At 41.9% G+C, this 22,310-nt stretch overlaps 1 protein-coding gene across 2 annotated transcripts in view; it reads left to right on the forward strand.

The window, feature by feature from the left end:
• The first annotated feature begins 210 nt into the window (after window positions 1-210).
• Window positions 211-22,310, forward strand: part of pkn1a (protein kinase N1a) — a 64,714-nt gene continuing 42,614 nt past the window's right edge. The window contains exon 1 of one of the 2 annotated variants that reach the window (XM_080445615.1): window positions 211-1,141. In XM_080445615.1, the coding sequence (XP_080301741.1) occupies window positions 1,121-1,141 (21 nt within the window). In that variant the 5' untranslated portion in view covers window positions 211-1,120. Of the gene's footprint in view, window positions 1,142-12,834; window positions 12,956-22,310 lie in introns of those variants that run through there. The other variant, XM_080445616.1, reaches the window with a different exon arrangement.

Below are 22,310 nucleotides of genomic sequence, written 5' to 3' on the forward strand. Positions count from 1 at the left end.
TCATATTAATTAAGTATACCTAATTTTTATTATTATTACTATTATTATAGAAGCCAAAACAGGCCTCTGTGTATGCATGATTTAAGACACAACACTTAACTGACGTAATCAACAGTTGGTTTATTAGACACGGTCACGTGACATATTTAGGCGCGTCCCCGCAGCCAGTCTACCAACCGACCTACCAATGAATGCCGTCGAGAACGCGCGGCTTGTCTAGGAAAGTGTTGTCGGTGGTCGGTGTCTCTCCTCCCATACAGCCAGGCGGTGTGGTGTGTGTGCCCGTCCATTCTGTTAAAACACAACGAACAACGGAATTTTTTTAACATTTCTACTTCTTTCTCTGTGTTTTGAAAAGTCAGTGCGATATTCGGAAGAAGAAAAACAACATTAGTGACCACTAGTCAGCCTATCAGCGCCTGTGTGTCGGAAAAAAAGGGGCTTGTGTTGGAGTGACAGGCGGCTTTGTGGCATGTGATACAGTGTCGCGGATGTTACTACAAAGGAGAAGAAGATACTTTGTATCATCATCATCATAATGTTTTCTGTGGATCATCAACAGCACTCTGACTAGAGCTGAAGAAGATGAGTCCTGATGCTCTTTTGTTTTTATTGTGCTCTTCTTGTTAGCTGTGGAATAGCAGGCGGTCCCAGTCGATCAGAACAATGACTATTCGGAAGCCAAATTGTTTTCTTGGATACTCTTCTTATTTGACATTGCATGGACAGTGATCTGCGTTTTTAATCCTGTTGGAAAGGAAGTGTCACAACTAAACGTTGTCCAGAAGACAGCTACAGGGAGGAGAGGTGATTTGGGCAGTGGCGCGTTCTTCTGGGGCAATCCAACCATACGGATTAGACCTCCTGCCTTGCCTTTGTGTGACTCACTGTGAATGGATTGTATTAAGTTCATATCTAGCACTTTGCGAAACGGGTCACTGTATTAGTTTACCGCCCCTTTCTTCCCCACTTCTGACATTATATTAGGTTAAATCATTATCAGGAAGTGTCGGACAATTCCTGATGTGCCGTTTTGCTGCTCTCTGAAACTGTCCGTTACTGCAGGCAGAAGCAACGAGCGCGCAACCGTCGACCCACCCGGCCAGGCGGACGAACAACGATGGCGAACGATTCTGTACAAGTAAGTCCATTTAAGTTAATACTTTTTCTTCTCCTCCAGTGCCGCGTGTGTGTGTGTGTGTGTGTGTGTGTGTGTGTGTGTGTGTGCTCCAAATGGCCATTTGTGAGAATGCACACGTCTGAGCTGGGTGTACAGTTAGCCCTGAAACATGACTGTCATACCATGACAGTCATGGTGCCGAGTCCCCCTGGTCTAAAGTTGTGTTCGATTTTTTCACATTGCCATCTCTCACATAAACATAAACGTTCAGATTTCAAATATAAAGTGCTTACCACCGAGCCACGGATGTTACAAGGCGATGCGGACCGCGATGAGTACCCGTATCTCCCGTATTGTTCAATAAAAAGCATTTTAATCCCATCGCCGGCCATTTTCTTTTTTTGTTTTTTTTTGTTTTGTAATGTATCAGAGTGCAATACACCTCCCAACCATTAGTGTCGCATGGTTGAAAGTATAGGAGACAATTTGGAGAAAATGGACGGCGATGGGATTAAAATGCTTTTTATTGAACAATACGGGAGATACGGGTACTCATCGCGGTCCACATCGCCTTGTAACATCCGTGGCTCGGTGGTAAGCACTTTATATTTGAAATCTGAACGTTTATGTTTATGTGAGCGATGGCAATCTGAAAAAATCGAACAAAACTTTAGACCAGGGGGACAGGGCACCATGACGCTTGTATACAAGCGTCATGTGAACCATGGCTAGGTGTACAGTATATCCACTTAAGACTAAAGCAGACTTAACGTGGGGTGGGACAGTTTGTTTCTTGTTCTAGTTATTAATGAATCATGTGACACTTGTGGCAGCAGGCAGGGGCAGGGCCCTCTGGGGGTGAAGGTGGGGGGTGCATGGCTGCAATTGTTGGGGTCACCTTGGTGCTTCTTTACCAGATTGGTGTGTGTGTGTATGTATGTGTGTGTAATCTATGTTCTGTAATAAGTAAGTGTTGTGTTGAAGATGTTGGGAGTTAAAGCTAGGGCACACACAGGCACAATAGTGGTGGGTGTTTGGAACACACACACACACACACACACACACACACACACACACACACACACACACACACACACACACACACACACACACACACACACACACACACACACACACAGAGAGCATTACAAGTTCATGGAAGCATTAGCAAGCATGCCGTGCAGACTGCTTACTTGGCGTTTTACAAGGGATGACTTGTGTGTGTCACGAAAACACGCACGCGTTTGCCTGATGTGTCATGCAAAGTGATAAGGCAGTGCATGTTTATCATAGCCTCCAGCCTCCAGAATAAATGATGTAGACATATGACAAGATGTTGAGGGAGAACAGCCACTCTGAAATGACTTCCGAGGAAGCTGCAGGGCCATTGAGCCAGGCTGCAGTTGACAGTATCTAATACAGTGTGATTTAACCAAGTGCTAGTGTAGTATGTCAACTGTTGACTTGTACAATGGGGAGGTATGAAGCCTTTGGCAGTAGGAGAGTCCACACTACTCTCCAATTGTAGCATACAGTAGGCTATACATGTTCTCCCAAGACTTCCATACAATTCTTTTTTTTGGCATTGCTTTATTTAGATAGGAGAGTGTAGAGAGAGTGTAGAGAGTCGGGAAACCTAAGGCAGAGAGAGGGGAGACATGCAGTACGAGACAGCAGTTGGATTCAAACTCAGGTCGTCATCACTCACAAGGAGCATTTGGTCAGTACACTAGGGGCCTCATCTTGCCTTACCTTTGCCTAAACTTTTTTTTACTTTTTTGAACGACGTGTCGATGTAGATCGGCTATTTCCACTATTTTCTTTATTTTTTTCAAAATAGTACAAAATGCCAAAAAAGTTTAGGCACAAAGGGTAAAGATAGGGCCCTAACTGTTTGAGCCACCAGGCACCCCTTCCCATGCAATTATAAAATGTAAGTTGGTATCACCATATAATCTTTAGTACAAGAAGCCAGCATATGTGATCTCCGCAATTGCAATTAGAAAAGAACAGGTGCAGGTGGAAGTGCAGAAGGTGAACATTCCCATGTTCCATCATCAACTAAAACATTAACATTGTTGGCTGACATTAACAAGAGTAAGTGGTTTAAAACCAGGTTGCCTAATGCCTGCCCTACAGTAATAATTGTCTGAAAATGACATGCTTTAGTAAGTATGAGGAAGCTGCTTGTCTGTGTTCCCCCTGGTTCTTGCCAATCCAGTCTCTGGTAGGCCTTCATTTGCCTATTGCACTAAAACAGAGGTCACTGTTTTACTTATACAGACTCTGACATGGGCTTAAATCTTCTTTACATTACAGGCTTGCTTTTTTTTTATTTTTTACCCATAAGCCAAGTATGAAAGTTATTCAACAGTTCTCTGTGCCAATTTCTCAGTGCATGTTATATTTGTCACACTTAAGTTCAAGTCTGTTCGACGACTAGTCTTTATTTTCCCTCCGAAGTTTATGTCAGGAAGTCATAATAACACCGCCATGTGTTGGTTGTAAAAAGAAGAAGAAAAAAAGGCAACGTCTGTACTCAATTATGCATCCTTTCTAAATACACCATGTCATCTGAATGCTTTTAAGAGCTTTGTACTTCTGGGTTGGTTTGCCACCTCAACTATGGCTAATTGTAGCTGTTGGTGCCTTGATGTCCCTCAGTCAGATAGCTTGGTTAGTTAACAGAAATGGGAATGTCTTTACACTATAGTACATGACATGACAGTGGTTGTGTTTTGACAGTTTTCTTTACCCATTTGTAGGCAAATGATCATTGACTGGAGGTTGCTTACCACTGGCAAAATCAGTGTGTGCTTGTGTGTGTATATATGTATACTGTATATTTATGAGTATGTGTATTCTAAACTAGTGTTCATCGAGAGAGAGAGAGAGAGAGAGAGAGAGAGAGAGAGAGACGCACACACACACACACACACACACACACACACACACACACACACACACACACACACACACACACACACACACACACACACACACACACACACACACACACACACACACACACACACACACACACACACACACACACACAGAGAGAGTATATTCCCGAAACTGAAATGTTTTTACATAATGTAACTAGTTACACAACATTAATTTTGAAAGTTAAGTAACGTAGAGACAGCCACTGGTAGAGGAGAAAGCAGCTTTGACATTTCATCTTTTCCATACTGGGGCTGTTTATGTTTTGCCCCGTCCCTCCCAACCCTCAGCGGGCTCACACACTGTTATGTAGAATGGCCAAACAAAACGTGGTTGATGGGAGAAGAAAAGAACGAGATGGAAGGAAGCCCCCCACACCACCCCCCCCTACCCCACCCCACCTCGATCAATGTCATTGTAAGAGCACTGAAGTGTGGAAAAGAAGGGGAAAGGGCACTCAGTGGCCACTGGTCTGAGAACACTGGAAACTATTATTCCCTTCTCTGTCACAAGATCTTACCATACTGGATTCTCAGGGTTTGACTGATGCACTGAAGAAGCACTAAAAGTTGTCTCTCCCTAGTGCGAGTTATTATATCTATTATTTGCTGACTGTCTTTTGTCATTGTCTCTTTGTCATACACCTTGGGTGTGTGTTTATCACTGTACGTGTACAACACACCATTCACTCATAAGAGCTGTTCTATGCAGTACCTGTACTGCCGGCCCATATAGTTTGTGTTCACAAATGTATTCAAGTCTATCAGAATAGCCAACTGGGCCAGCAGCACAGATGATGGTAGGTTTTGTCAAATGTAACTGATGTTGTACCATCATGTTATAACATAAAGTGAAGTCTTTGCTCTATGCTGACTTCTGGTCTAAGGTGAGCTCATCTTGGGTCCAGATTTGGACCTCAAGAATCCAGGCTGTATAATAAAGTATTGCGGGGGTGGGGGGCTTTGGCATTGATGGACATTGACATTGAAGATCCTATGTCCTACTTGATAAAGTCAACTGAGAGAAATACTGTACGTTTCAAGCTATGAATTTCAGGTGACACATTTTAGAATGCAACGACGTTTGCATACTATATGGTTTGTGTACTTATGTCAAGTATGTTTTGGGCCCAGTCCCAATGTCATCCAAGACAAGTATATTATCTTCCTATATAGAGAATACACAGAGTATACACAGTGGAATGGCTACCCAAACTCATAGAATTACAGCATGTACATCAGTCTTATTGGCACTGGTCCTACATTGCAGTGTGCGTCCACCATTTCTCACATTTTCTCACGCATCAGATATGAGGGGATAAGAGGTTTATCACACATTTCTATACATCACATGCCTCTGATTGTGGACGGGAGGCAGCAGACCAGTGGCGCTCTGCAGCCTCTTCAGTCACAGCGTGCCTTTTGTTCACCCCACAGGAAGACTGGATACAAAAAAACAACCCCAATAGGAATCTGAACCAAACTGCGTCACGCTTCCTCATTAAGGTCAAAGGGGAGACAGGAATGAGTGGGGAAAGCTGCCACACAAGTGTTTATAATAACCTTTCTGTACACCATCATGTAAGGGAATGGTGGACTTTGCTGACGCAACATCATATTTTACAGGGAAGCTGAACTGCACAGCTGAAAGCCCCAAGTCACCACATAGTACTGTAGTAGTTCATAAAATGCATGTAAATGGCATGCACAGAGGCAGACACACAGGGGAATACATAGGGATACTTCCCATAAGCCGTTGCATGACGTAAGGAGACTGCTATGCACTTATCTCATGCTTTTTCTCAGCACTGCCTCTTGGCCATGGAGACAGACAGAACCCAAGCTAATACATGTTTTCATCACAGAACATTAGAGTAACTGAAGACAGAGAAATAACTGATGCTCTCATTCATATTGGCTAGGTTTGTTGTTTCATGTTAAAGTACCACATGAATTATACTAGCAAGCAAGCAAGCATAATGCTTAATATAGGCGTAATGTGCTGCTAATCTCTTATGATCTGGTTCTGCCGACTGTACTTACATTGTGCTTGCTGTAATGTAGGTAGCTGTGCATTGGGTGTATTGTCAGCATGAACGCAATGCGTCTTTGACAACCAGTTCTAACTTTCATCTACTAGTTGATGTTCGAAGCACATTGTCAGCTTCATGTGCAGCACTTATGGATCATACACAGTAAACCTCACTCCCTGCTCAGGGCTCTGCATGCAGACAGTTTGACATGTAAATGTAAACAGTCATACTAACTGTCTTCTGTTCTGACAGATACTGTCTTCTAAGAGGCTGTGGATTGTGTCTTTATGTTTATACTGTGGTGCCATGTGGGGCTTCCTGCTGTCTTTGTGCTGTATTGTTCACATCCCTGCAAGACGACATCAAAAGCACCATTTATTTGTTTGGCTGGTGATATTAATCTACACCGCACAATACGTTAAAATAAACCACAGAAGTGTTGTTTATCCGCCAAGTGTGTGTGCATTTCTTAAAGTGCTACCTTTGGCTACCCATGTTTGATCAAACTTAAATTACACTTACACTCGAGATTGGGTTGTGTAGTTACCATGCCATGATGTAATTCCAAATATTGGTGATATTTCTTCTTTAGATGATCTGTTGATTAAAAATTGATAATTCAAAATAATCTCACCATTACATGAGGAAACAGGCCATGTCAGTTGGGAACGATGCAAATAGGGAATGCATGCCGCACCCTGTTATGCAATGCCCTTTATACCTGTTGTCAGACTACCTGTTGTAACTGTCTGTCTGTTTGTGTCCCTTTTGGAAAAGTCCTTGTGCAGTGGTAAACATCTGTGGAGACTGTCTGAAGAGTGCAAACTGACTGTGAAAAGTGGACCATCTAACTAATGAAATTGCAGGTGTGGGCAATTCGACAGGTGTGGGGAATTTACCAAATCAAGCTTTGGCTGCGGTTGCCACGGCAATCAATTGGCTCATTTGGGCCACGGCCAGAGCCTTTTGTTGAATGAGTGTATCAGTCGGATCGGCGGTTCTGGACAACCGCCTATCTGACTGACTCGACACCGGGTACTGCACTCCCTCGGGTCATCCCTGTGTGCCGAATTGGACTATAAAACCCCACATATATTTTTATTCAAATTGACTTGTCAACTTGCTGGTGATTTTACTATTTGAACTAAGAATAAGCTCCGGACTGGATCCCCTGATCTAAATTCAGATCTTCAAATTATTTGCATTTTTTTGTTTTTTTTGTTTATGATAATTGATTGAAATTGCTGTGCTGAAATCAATGTACAACATTGGTTTGCTCAAAGACCAAACAAAGTACAGTATGCTTTGGAAAAATGGTCAGCAATAATATCCGGTGAGTTGTAGTCCAATAAGCCAAACATGCAAGGCCACCGATAGAGGCTTCTCCTCTCAAGAGGTAACAGCACAGTGGTGGGCCAGGCCTGTAGGGGCCTGAGGGTGGAATAGAGGCTGGGGGATCTAAAGGCCATTATGCTGATGATGAGGCTCTCTGACAGTAGCAGTACAATAGGATCTATTGTCTGACACGCTAGCAGTCCAGATCACATTCACTTCGCCTGTCTGTTCATTTCCCCTATCCTAGCTTGGGCAGACTCAATGACCACACCCTCAACTAACCAACCCAACCAGCCAACCAACCCCCCACTCCCAGCGGTGGTAAAGCCCACGAGTGCTGTTCGCGTGTGTAACGACAAGAGTGCTCATATTGTTTGCATATTTGTAAATGCGTTTTGAATGCTTGCTTGGATTTTTGTCTTGTGTACTGCAAAGCTTACTATGGCTTCAAACAGGTTTTGTCTTTGTTTGAGTGAACATTCAACGCATATTTGTGTGACTTTTGCCATTATAGTATACAATATCTGATCGGATTTGTAGTGATTAACATACTATATAGCCCAGCAGCCTTCCCCTGGCAGTACACAGTCCCGGGGAAGTCTTTAGGTTCCCTCCAGCCCTCCTCCACCTCTTCTTGCCACTCTGCAGAAATCCTATAATTCTCTTGCCCTCATAGTGACATGCCCTTCTGTTCCAAATATCATCAGCTCTTCCTTCCCCCTACCCATCCCACTTCATTCATATGATGTGACACGTTGTTGGCTTGTATATAGGCCTGTCTCAATTATATTACATAACCGTCTAATCGCAATTATTTGAGATAATCGCAATTATTTTAGCATAATTATGGATTCGTCATGAACGTCAAAATCCAAATGATCCAAAATGCATTTTAAAATATAAAAAAGCTGAAATAGCAGATCTATAAGCTTACAACGCGTCACGTTGTGACACATTGTAAGCTTGTAGATCAGCTATTTCTGCTATTTTAATTTTAAAAGGATAAAATAATTAAATATGTCAGTAATTTCTTTGTAAATTTAAATTATTTGTCATATCTGCCCACTGCAATTTTTTATTACGAAGCCTTAAAGCCAAAGTAATTTCTATTCATATGCTCCAGTTTTCAACGACAGAAACACAATTAAATCATTAATCGCAATTATGTGTATAACAATTAATCGTCAACTTCCATTTTGTAATCGTGACAGCCATACTTGTACATCTGCTATTTTCAGGCTACCCAGGCTTGGTCAGCGATCTGTTATAACTGTGATTCCTAGAAGTCAGTTTACAATGAAACAGTGTCATGGGAAGCGCCACCCCAAAACAAACACGCCGTGTTTTGAGCTGCAAAGCTGTGTCTGCGGGCCGACAGACCACTCCACCTGATCAGAAGGAACAGCAGGAGCATTTATTCACTGTCATAATAAACTGTACATTGTGCGTTGCTGCATTAACAACTTTCCTGACAAAGCCTAATTTATATTCTGTGCAACGTGCGTGCGAGTGCATACGATGAACAAGTGAACATACGTAAACCTAGATTAAGAACTTAAAAAGTGTGATTCATTTTTTTAATCATCACACATTTGTATCAATAATTGTCTCGCGATGCATCATTACATCCCTATTAGCCAGGGATCACCCCACCAACTGGACAGCTGGTGGCCTATGATGTACAGTATACAGAGAAACATGTGGGACAGGTGTATGACAGTGTAAGACTGTTCGCTTTTCTGCGCTGTGAGGCAATCTAGAAGTGTTTTATTTAATCCACCATCCCTATTGCTCCTAACTCCAGCCCTGCTTTCTGACCTTAACCTTTCATCATTATGCCTGGGGGGGGCCCCGTAGCCAGAAACATTGATCCCAGGCCTACAGCTCAGCGCTGCTGCTCTGTTTTAAACAGCCTGCCACTTAGGGTTAACTATCTATGTGGCCACTAGGATTTTGTGGCAGCACAAAATGAACAACTCTAATGTAGAGAGAGAGCTACACTTGAACTGAGTTCTCTCAACATTAGCCAGCCAATAAAGCTAACAAGCTGTGGGTTTGTTAATGGGATCGTTATCTTCAGTGACACAGCCTCACATTTCGAGTACATCTTCTAAAATAGAACATGCTCACGGCAGCCAGCTCTCCCTTAGCATCTCAGTCCTGTGGTCTAGGACTGTCTGGCAGACTGCTCTTACGCAAGAAGAAAAGAAATGTCTACTTCTTAATTAAAGATACAATCAGCAGTTTATTCATCTGTTGCAGAACAGATTATTTCAACTGTAGAAACTAGTCTAGACTAGGACATGGTATTTGAGCGATTGTTGGAATGCGTTGGACTGCAAGTACAGCTATTAAATATGGAGTAATACTCCCATTTGAGGAAAAAACATAGTCTCTGGCCTTTGGCATGGTGGAGACAATAATTAATCACTCTAGCAATGATTAGGGTTATTTTAGAGGGGAACATAATAAGGCAGTCGTTCAATACTGTCGTTCACTCAACATGACACCTCTGTGATTATGCATGCAAGACCAGTTACCAAGAAGTCAAGATATCATTGTTATTTACTTAATGTCTGTCAGATGGACTGTACTATTTTAAGTAAGTACAGTAAGTGAGTGACTGGCCCAATTTGCCTTCGTCATCCTTTGCAAAGTCACTATGTGTATGATTTTGATGCTGAAATAATATTGTGCAGCCCTACAACACAGTAGGCTTCAATGTTTTGATGTTTTGTGGTGGTGGTTCGATGCTCCTGGCGTCCCAGTAGCTCAATTAGATAGCCTACTTAAACCTGTAGGGATACGAATGTATGTGCAGAGAAAGGTCCACAAGGAATAATTGTCTTGACACTTGGATATCCGGGTCCTAAATCCCTTCCCCATACAAAATAGGCTACTAATAGTTTATTTTTTATTTTATTTTTAACCGATTCAATCCGGGAACGCATCTGTGTCATTTTAGATTGCTTTGGCTATTCAAAATTAGCAGATATACAAACTCATAGTGCGGCACAGAGTGCCGCACTATGAGCTTGTAGATATGCTGTTTTTGAAAAACAAATCGTGAAAATGTGTGCAAAATTAAATCTTTGAACATATACATTTTTAACTCAAATCTTTGCTTCTGGGGGTCCCTGGAACAAAATATTGCTACTTCTCTTGCCTTTTGGCACACCGTGACCGACCATACAGGGTGATTTCCCCCACATTTATAAGGATGTCGGCTATACGACAAAGCAGAGAAGGAAAACTTCATGGAATCAATCGGTCCCCAGGGGTCACAGCAGAGGACAGTTACACATAATAGAAAACACTATTGTTTGGTGTGCTGGTTAAGCCTTGTTCTGTGGGGAGTTTTCCTGCACATTAAGCCTTAATATGACCCAATTTATTCTTTGAAGCTGTAAAGGAAAATTTCAACCCCACGATGTCACATTCAGTGTGGGAAATGAAATGAACACCAGCCCTGTTTAGCCAAATAATGGTTTATTTTGTCTGCGACTGGGGATCTTGTTAACTCTACCAGCCTTTTATCACTGACTGACTGTGGCTGATAAGACAGTGAAAGGTCACTATGGCAAATCGAGTACACTGCCCTGCTCACACTGTCAGCATGGTTTCTGAATGGAATAGGCTTTCACAATGTGTGAGAAGAGTCTTATACCTAAAGATTCATATGACACCCTATGTAAAACCATCCCCACTGGCCCCCTGTTGCCCTTAAGGCTTTACCCTAAAGCACCGTTTCCCAAACACTGGGTCGGGACTTATTTATGGGTCGCAGACACATGTTTATGATTCGTGAGGAAATCTCCCTTTATTATAGTTTCCTTTTTTAATTTATTTTTATTTATAAATATTTTCAAAACCAACATTTCTTTTCATAAATTTTAAACGAATTCAAACATTTTTCATTTTTTTTTGTTTGTGGCTATTTTCACTAGTTTGTGTCCTGGGGAGACATCAAATTTCTCTTTTGGGTATGGAGTTAAAACGTTTGGGAACCACTACCCTCAAGCCCTGGTAGGACCAGTCCCGCCATTAAACAACTATTATTGACTAGGTTACACACTACCATACCATTCCACTACACCAGAATAACTGTATTGGATTTCTGTGATGAGATCAATGAGATCCAGTCATGCTCACGGCAGTTTTGTGTTCCGATCAATTGTGTTGTCCAATATGAACAGATCATTGTACAGGTCTTAAGCTCTGCGGCCGGAGGACACGTTAGCACAGTCTTTCTCAAAGTGGGGTCTGGGGACCCCCAGGGGTCCTTGAGGGGGTTTTTGCAAAAAGCAACATTTGGTAGTATACTGTAGTATCAAAATCAGTTTAACCACTTTAAACCTATATACATTGGCTATTAGAAAATAGCCGATATACAAGCACTCACAACATGTGCTGTGAGCTTATAGATTGGCTATTAAACAACAATCTTGTAAACTTTTGAAACGTTCACACAAATCATCTTTTGTGATCATTTTGTGCCATGTCCCTGGCACAAAATAGTTTCAGATGGGGGTCCATGGCCAAATGCATATTAATGTGGGATTCCTTGACATGAAAAAGTGTGAGAACCACTGACTAGCAGACCAAAGTTCTTCTTCTAATCAATGGTTCTTCTGGGAGAGAGAGCAACAGTTGGGAGTCCTCCCTGTGTAAAGTGATCCAGCATGTAGTCCTTCTGTTGTTGTATCCCCTCCCTGGCTCACTCACTGTCCCTCCCTCCCCTTCCTCCCTTCTACTGAGGCAATACACCAGCTGGTCTGTCCTCCTCCTCCTCCTCCTCCACCACATCTCCCCTCCCTGCACTCCTCTCCTCACTTCTTTCCTCCTTTACTGTGGCCTCCCCTATTTTTCCGCTCTGGGTATGGTTGGACCTCAGGACCGTATCATCCACTGGGGATAATTAGAAGGGAGAGGCTACGTTTTCTTTTTCTACTTTTTTTTTTTTGGCCCCCAAAATAGTGCTATTGGTGCTTATCAGTCTTCAGCCAAGGAGACATCTCTCTTAGTTTTTCTCTTTTTCAGTTTTTGCTTGGCTTTTTCCTGTCATCGGGAAACACCTGTGAATTCCAGTACAGAACACTGTGTACTATATTAGCAGTAATTTAGCACAGCACATAATCTATTTTAAAACAAGCTATTGGAAGATTTCTTTTTAAAACATCAGTGAATGTGTGTTGGAAATCCAGCTGGCAAATATTATGTTGATAAGATCTTGTTTTAAGTTGGTCTTTATCCAAGTGTGTGTGCATGTGCGTGTGTGAGTGCGTGCGTGTGCGTGTGTGTGTGTGTATTCTCATGCGTCATCATGAGAATACACCAAGGGTGGGTGTGGAGGTGTATAAATAGGCCGAGGGACTTATTAAAGTCTCACTCTAAACAATACTTCTCATTAGAATGGGCTGGAGATCAAGTTACGCTGATAAGAGTCTATTGGAAAACCCACCAACGAGGTGAAACGACGGCTGGAACAATTCTTTGTCTTGACCTGTATGGCTGAAAAGATGGTGAGACTTCTGGGGTCCACTTCTGAAACACATTTATTCTGTTAATAGCCTACTTAATACATTGCAAACTTCTGTTTTCCAATACTTGAATTTTGAAGAAAATCCACTTGCTGTATCGATCAACTTTCAGAGCGTTTACTTTATATGAACTCTTGTATTTAACCGTTTTGTGATGCATATGTTTCATCACAGACGTTCATCCACTAAATGAACACTACTAACAGCGGGTAACAAGAGCAGTTTCACTTTGATAGTCAATTCCCACCTGCATTCTATTCTTTTTAAGGACATTAATTTTTCAAGTTGGTCGACTTCCTGAAAAGCTCTCTGTGTCAAAAATAGCTCTATCCACCTGCCTTAGGTGGCCGTGTAGTGGGTGTGTGGAATCAGGTGACAGTTGAACTGACAGGCAATATGAGAGGGGGAGGGGAATGCCGTAACATTGACACAGACAGGGTGTCATCAATCTAAAAAACAGGTTTTGTACAACTGCACCCACCTACTGTACAGTGAGGCGGGAAGACGCTCCCAACCGCTCTGTCTGGGAAACTGAGCACCAACCTCCTGCTCGTGTGCGCAAAACCCAACTAAAGAGAGTGCACAGAGACAGACAAACAAGTGAAGAGTATGAGCTGTATTCATTTCTGCTGGACAAGTATGACACCATGACATGTAAGGCGTGATTTATGCTTGGTTGCAGTTTTGGGCACTGAAAATAGCAGATATACAAGCTCACAGATCTATTTTCGCACTATTTTCTGTGCGCGACCCTGGGTCACAGACTCACAACAAGTATAAATCAAGCATAATCTTGTGATTGAATTGTGATAATCACTCAGCAATCAGCATCACTTTCTGGCTGCCTCGTCAATGTCACAAGCACTGGATGGATGCAAGGGCTCCTCCTGGCTACGACATATGAAACTGAGAGCCAGGGAGACAGGTGTCTCCTATGTGAGCAAAGCCTAATTGTCTCCACCAGGCCGAAAGGCATGGCGAGAGAGTATGTTTTACCCCCTGTCCGTCCGTCCGTCCGTCCGTCCGTCCGTCCGTCCGTCCGTCCGTCCGTCCAGCTGTCTGTTAACAGCTAATCTCCGGCACTGAGGCCCGGTCGCTTCGAAACTGTGCACACACACTCCCTGGATGCCAATTCAGAACCTCTGCCCCCATTTTTTTTACATGGCCCTGTTATAGCGCCACCAGGAGGCCAATTTGGTGCAAAACCCATTTTTTATATTACTCCTACAGATTTTATCCAAACATCACGCAAATCAGTACACAGTATCTCTATAGTCATGTGATCAACACGGATCTGTCTGATTTTCCATATTCCATACTGATTGGCTAAGGTTGGCTTCCAAAGTTCATGAATGCAGCATGCGATTTCCGTGAAATTTCACACGCAGATTCCCACTAGGGCGAGGAAAAAATGCCACTTGAAAATGTTCAAATCAGCCTCATGGTGGCGCTATAAAAGGCCGATCTGCGTTTTTAACTATAACTGCACCGATCTGCGTGAAACTTTGCACGCATACTCCCTAGAGGCCAAGGAAAAACATATGCCCTGCATTTTTCACATTAGTCTTTTATAGCGCCACCAGGAGGCCGACTTATGTAAAACATTTTTTTTTAGATTAAGCCTTCAGATTTTATCCAAATTTCACGCAAATCGGTACACATGATCTCTATAGTCATGTGATCAAGATGGATCAGTTAGATTTTTCATATTCCATCCTGATTGGCTAACATTGACATCTAAAGTTTGCAGGAGTGGCCCGTTTTCAACAAAATGCCGCAAATCATGAACGCAGCGTCCGATTGCGGTGGAACTTTGCACGCACATTCGCACTACGTTGAAGAAAAAACGCCACCCTTTTAACATTGCCCTATTATAGCGCCACCAGGAGGCCGATTTCTTTTTTATATTACTCATACAAATTTTGTCCAAACATCATGCAAATCAGTACATCATCTCTATAGTCAAGTGATCAAGATGGTTCCGTCCGATTTTTTATATTCCATCCTGATTGGCGAATTCCAAATATTGCTGGCCCACAATAACCTACCTGACCTGGCGGAGACCTATGCTCCGAGGAGCACTTTTTCTAGTTTATACTTCTTTGCTTGATTATCAATTATTTGTTTCGGTGAGAAACTTCATCGAATGACCAATACAAAGAGTAGGTTTTACCTGGGGGTGTGGGCAGTCATGGAAGCAGCTGGCAAGAGTACAGCTTGCCAGTCACGATCATGACATTTTACTTCAAACATATCACACAAATAATTGTGATCAATGATTTTAATTGTGTTTTTGCATTGAACATTACGAACATATGAATAAACATTTCTGTTTGCCTTTTAGGCTTTGTAAACAAATGCTGCATCAAGCGGCAGCGCTATGCGCACACAGCCATATCATTTTGCTAACTGATAATCAATATAATATGAAGGGAAAAAATGGAAGCCTGTCATCTCTGTTTGAGTAGCCTACTGTAGAATAGGATAAGGGCTTATGATATTATTGACAAGTTAAAGATCCGGCATATACATTTTGTTTCAGATAAAAAATATGACAGCTGAGCTGACAGCTGGTGTTAGAATGAGACGAGCCACGTGCGTGCTCACGCACAGTCCCACACATGCAGCTGTAGAAATATTTATACCATGGATATGCGCTGTCATCATCTGTTTATACATCCGGAGTATTTAGAATTTGTTTTTGACAGAGAGCACTACCTCTGTATTGCATTAGAAAGGTCCCCGCTACCCCTCCTAGCATCCAACCAGAGAGCTCTACGTCCTCTCCGCCATTCAACAGCAGAGTTTTGGCAACGGACACTTTCCAACACTTACCGGCACCGATGTCGGGTTGGTGTGGGAACACCTTGACCTTTTATACGTAAAACTTTTTTTAAGAATAGTGGAAATAGCCGACCTACAAGCTCACAACGCGTTGCTTCGCAACGCATGGAAGCTCGAAGATCTGCTATTTCTGCTATTTATTTTTTTTAATGTTGGAAACTGTATGAACACTTTTCAACATGGAAACGATAATGACAATTATGTAATAGTTGTGACAGGCCTAGCAAGAGGATGAGGTCATAGGTTTATTTCCAAATGTGGACACACACACACACACACACACACACACACACACACACACACACACACACACACACACACACACACACACACCTGGCTCATGAGATTATCTCTTTTGGGAAGTCTTCCCTGTGTATGGTCAATGACACATGAAGTGGAAACAAGCTGTAATGATACCGAAACCAATTTGAGTTGAACATTGTTGTTTTTTTGCCACTATGGACACTACTCTGTGGAATATGAAATGGTATGTGATTTCAGATGAGAATAAATGTTTTACAACATTCATTACCTCTGTCACCTGCAAAAAAAAGGTTTATTCCATCTGGGTCAAACCTCTTAGTCCAAGGGCTGTCAGGATCATGACATTTTAGTTAATAATAATTGCGATGAATGATTTTATTGTGTTTTTGTCACTGAACAATGAACATTGGAACATAATAAATAAAAAATGTATGAACTCTTTTTTGTTGTTGCCCTAAATGCCAAAAATAGGAATGAGAGGTTAAAAGTGTCTAAAAGAACATAGAAAACGACATGGAAATATGGAAATAATGGAAATGGATTTTTGTGTTAATTTTATCCTGCTTTAAAAAATAATGATTAATGGAATCGATTCTAACAATTATATAAAAGAATTGTGATTTGCAGAAATAATTCTGATCAGACCATTATGTAATAACTGTGACAGGCCTACTTAATCCCAGCACTAATCCTCTCTGTGTAATTCGATCACAACCCACCCAACCAGCACTTCATCACAGCTCCCATCTTTTCTAATTAATTGAGGAAGCCACCTCCTTCACACACCACCAACATGTGCTAAATATGAGAACATCTTCATCTACTCAACCTGTCACTCTCTTATGCTCCATTATTGTTTAGAATCTCTCTGTCATTAAAGAAGTAGAATTTGGCACTTTCCCCATTACCCATATGCTCATTTTATTTGAGGCAAAGAAAATAATGAGCCGAATGTTATTGGTCTGAGAATAGAAAGTGTAGTTCCAAAACCATGCAACCTCAGACTATGTAACCCCAAATGACTTATAATGACTGGTTTCTTTGGCTTATTTATTATTTCCCCACATAATTTAATTAGTAGAAATATGAGGCAAAAAAATATATCTTAAAAGCACAATGTGTTCTCAACTCTGTATTTAATAACACGATGTTCTTCTGTGACCTACTAATTGCCTGTTCAAGTAAATGTTCCCATAATAATTTTGAATACTTGACACAAAGAAACCTGACTTCTTTTATTTGATCGGTGGTTGTGTTGGAGAAAAGCTTGAATTTAAGATTCTGCCTCAAATGTTATGTTGACCACAATAGATTTTGTCTTTGCCCTCAAACCCAGCCAGAATATTTCATGTATTTGTAATGGGGTGAATTTCAGACATTCTATTCAGACAAGCATCTATAAAAAATTTAAAAAAAAACTCCACTGCCAAATAAAATGTCCTCATTGTTAGTCACTAATGGCACAACATCCACCACCTAAAAACCGCCAGCTGATGACTATAAATACCTTTCCAACATCCATCAACTGAGCCACAGCCGGTGAGTTGAGCTTGTTCCAGCAGGTTCTGTCAGCAGTCACACAGAGTGACAGACCTGTTCAGCTGGTCTACACTACTGTTGCCACACCTGAGTAATTTTTTTAAAACGTTGTCACTGCAATCATATTATGTCCCAACCCCCTGCTCTGTTTGTGTTGTTTCACTATACATGAGCGTGCACACTCACACAGCTGCGCTATTAAACCACTGCACTCTCCCCAGGGTGCTCTCATAACATAAATATGATGCACTCCTTGTAGCTTTTCATATCTCTCTCTCTCTATCTCTCCCTCTCTTCCTCTCCCTCTCCCTCACATACACACAAACATTAAAGTAGGCTCTCCTAAGCCAATAATTTGATGACCGGCGGTCTCTCCGGTAGGAGACAAAAAGGAGACTCTTTGTGTCTCCTACCAGAGAGACCGGCGTCTTTTTGGGTGAACTACTCCTTTAAGCCCTAGTGAAAATAGCACATCTACAAATCAAGTTCACAAGCTTTTAGATCGGCATTCTGCCATTTTCATTATATTTGAAAAATGTAATTGATTATTTTAAAACATTAATCGATTATTTATTATGATACATTAAATCAATTGCACCCCTAATCCAGTCGCTACCAGTAAGCACCCTCCCAGCATTTTGTTCTGTCATATCAGCTGTTGGTCACGTCTCAGTGCAGCCTGGTTTCATACAGACAGACAATACAACCACTCACCTGGAAAACTAAAACCTGAGAACTTGTACTGTGACGCCTATACCACAGTTTGTTTCCCTGTGTCTTTTTCTTATTCCTCTTCTAGGGATCTAAAGATGGTTATGTCGGTGGGTGGGTCGTCGGTCGTCGGTCTGTTCGTCGGTTTACCAAATGGTCCCAAACTGTATCTCAAAACCTACGTGCTGGATTGTCATGGAATGTTCTGTGCATCTTCATGAACCTCTACGGGAGAGAAAAAAAGATCCTGAGGGAATATGATAACCATTTTGTTATGTCTTGAACCCATTAAGACCTGAGGCCAATACTAAACATGTCTTCTAAATCCTAACAGTTTTCAGAAAAAGCGTATGTTGCTATATCAGTGGTCAAAAATTATATGTATTTGGCCACCGATCTCCATCTGAAAATATTTTTGTTCCAGGGACACCCAGAAGCGATTTGAGTAAAAAATGTTCACTTTAAAATATATGTACTGTATTCAAAGATTTGCACAAATCTTTGAGATTTAAAAAAAATAGCAGATCTACAAGCTTGCAGCGTGGCACAAAGTGACGCGCTGCAAGCTTGTAGATCGCACTGTGAGCTATATATACAGTATAGCTAAAATCTAAAATGACACAGATGCTTTCCCGGTTTTAATGGGTTAATTTGCAATCATAGGCTGTCATGTAGTGTGTCTGTCCACACACTCCTATGTACAGATACATTATGTTCCCACAACTCAACCGTGCATTGGATACACACACACACACACACACACACACAGCATGTTAGGGATTCATGCAGGGAACACATACAGTACACAGCCTACTGTCCCTGAGGGTAGGTACGTGCACACATAGGAGCCAACCGATGCCCAAGCACCTGCCCAGATTGCCTTCATACAGCAGGAGAAAGTGCCTTTTTAAAATATTACATAATTTCTCTCTTTATGTACAATAGGGCACTTCCCTTCACAAAACTGTGTGCACGGCCCTGTCTGAGGTTGTTCCTGACCAAAAGTAGGACAGTCTTGTCTAGTAAAAAGCCCTTATGTTGAGGTGTCTGGTGGCCCAACCAGTTAGTGCACATGCACACAGACCATATGCTCCTTGTGAGCAAGAGGACTCGGGTTTGAATCCAAGTCAAACCCCCGTCTTGTCTCTCCTCTCCCTCTACTCTTGATTCCCTGTCTCTCTCTACCTATCTGAAATAAAGCATAAAATGCAAAATAATTATAATGATAAAAAAGCCCTCACAGAGCCAACTTCGGATCTCCCTTCTCTTCTTACATTCCTCTATGTTTACATTATTTATTTCCTTCATTCATCCTCTCCCTTTTGGCTGCAATAGTTACTACTGACGTTCAGTACAGCTATGGCTGTATGCCAAAGATATGCTTTCAATGATCTCTCTTCCTCCCTTGACCATATGCTGCCGACATCCACCCTTTCTCTGAAATTAATCAACTCTTTGTCTCATTTCCTCTCATAGACCAAGTCCATCAGGCTGTTGTATGATTATGCTTACTTTGATTGGTTTTTTTTATTACTGCATGTGTTTCAAATTAATCATATGCTTCAATTACTTTTTTAGCAGTAACAGCATTATTTGTTTTCCATGTTCCATTCATGTTTCTTTCTCCTCTCTCTGTGTGTCTCTTTCTCTGTCTATTATTCTCTCATATCAGTGTATTTGGCAGTGGACTTATCCTGCCTCCCAGTGCGCACGCACTCTCACATGCTCTTTTATCCATCAATTGCTTCTGGCATTGAAAACCTACCAGTCCCCCCATCCCCCCCACCCCACCCCACCTCCCTGCTCTATTTGGCTGGCCATCTCTCCCGCTCTCTTGCTCACTCTACCATTCCCTTTTTTCAGGCGGTACATCTTTCTTTCTCTGTCTCTCTCTGTCTGTCTGTGTGTGTGTGTGTGTGTGTGTGTGTGTGTGTGTGTGTGTCTCTCTCTCACTCTTTCTCTTTCTCTTTCTCTTTCTCTTTCTCTTTCTCTTTCTCTCTCTCTCTCTTTCTCTCTCTCTCTCTCCCCTTCTGGCAATTTATTTTGCTCTCTGCTGAGATGTTCTGTCTGCGTCTCTTGGGAATGGGTGGTGTAGGTCCCCTCCCCTATCCTGATTTTCTCATCCTTGGCTCTGAAACGGGCACAAATGAAAAAAAGTCTGAACGAGAGGAAGAGATTGTGAAAGGGAAAAGGGGCGTCAGAAAGCAGAAAGTGAACGAAGGTGGCTTCAAATAATATAAAACCCAGCATGAGTTTGGGGTTTTCCCACTGCCATGCAGTGAGTACGGAGACATCATGGCCGTCTGCCCTATCACAGCTCATAACACATTTGTCTGTGTGTTAGTTTGTGCATGAAACTGTCTGTGTGTCTGCCTATCAGTCTGTGTGTCTGTTTTGCCAATTTGTCTTGTGTGTCTGCTCTAGGTCTAAAGTTAAACTGAAAAGCTACATGGTCATGTTGCTTAGCAGGTTTAACCCATTATTAAGACCTGAAGCCGATTCTACAAATGTCTTCTAAATCCCAACAGTATTCTGAAAAACGTATGTTTCTATGTCAGTGGTGCTCAAACTTTTTCATGTCAAGGACCCCCAAAACAATATGAATTTGGCCGCGGACCCCCATCTCAAAATATTTTGTTCCAGGGACCCCCCCAGAAGCAAAGATTTGAGTTAAAAAATGTTCGCTTTAAAATGATATATATTCAAAGATTTGCACACATTTTCCAGATTTTTCAAAAATAGCAGATCTACAAGCTCGTATGAGCTTGTAGATCTGCTATTCTTGAATAGCCAAAGTGTAGAATAATGCTTTTTAGCTCAAATCAAAAAGTGACACAGATGCGTTCCAGGTCTTAATGGGTTAAACTGAAAGGCTACATGGTCATGTTGCTGAGCAGGTTTAATAATCATAGGATTGATGTTCAAAAGACACTCAAATATGTGAGATTAAGATATGTAAGATTTGTACTCCGTAGACTAGTGCATAACCTCAACCAACACTACAGTTGCCAAGATATGCCATTTCCACCTTTAGATATGAGTGACTATGTCATTTTGCCCACATTGCCCATGCCTTTGATTGTGACCTTGTCCTTAGTCCTTTTCAACCCAAAAGTGAATCATCTCTTCGGGGCAGCCTACTGTACATTCCCACAAAGTTCCATGAAAATACAACCATCTGTTATTCAAGTTATTCTGCTAACTGACAGACCTTGAGCTTGATTGTGAGTCATACTGTAACCTTATGGGCGGAGGTGAAAATGACGAGGTATGGTTATGTTTCTATAATGATGATTACATTTTGTTGTAGAGATTTTAGACTTTCTATCTGGTAACACTGTTGGTAAAAAAAAAAGACATACATCTTGAGGATTTGATTCAACTAGTGCCGTGCCTGTTCAGGGCGTGGCCATCATTCCGAACGTGTGTCCGTTCAGAGCGGGCCAGTTCTGGAGAACCACTCATTCGATCGACTTCACACTCGACACTACACTTCTTGTCCTCAGTAATACACCCGCTAAGAGTGAACAGTGAAGTCAATCAGATGAACGCCTTTCAAGATATGGAAAGGACATACATACACAGACAGGCCTACATTCTGTACATACAGTATATACGTACAGAAGATTCCTGGAATGTATAGATAGGTGGTATTTCAACAAATTCCTTTTATTCTCATCTGTCTTTTCTCTAATCTATTCTACAGACCTGAGGACATTGACGTTCTCTTCCCTTCTCTCTACGTCTGTTTCTTCCTCCTTCGTCTCTCCATCCTGCTATCTCAGCCCTGTTTCCTTTACTCTGAGTCCCCCCTTTATCGCTCTCTCCCTCTCTCCCTCCCTCCCTCCTGCCTCCTGCTCTCCAGTCCTTTCTTCCTGCCAGGTTTTAGCTGCTGTCACCGCTCAGACATCTCAGGAATGCCTCCAGATGTTTCATTAAGATGACTCAAGTGCACAAACACAGTGAAAACCCCGAAGTT

This window comes from Gymnoscopelus braueri (genome assembly GCF_963280865.1).
Source record: "Gymnoscopelus braueri genome assembly, chromosome: 2".
Classification (NCBI taxonomy): Eukaryota; Metazoa; Chordata; class Actinopteri; order Myctophiformes; family Myctophidae; genus Gymnoscopelus; species Gymnoscopelus braueri.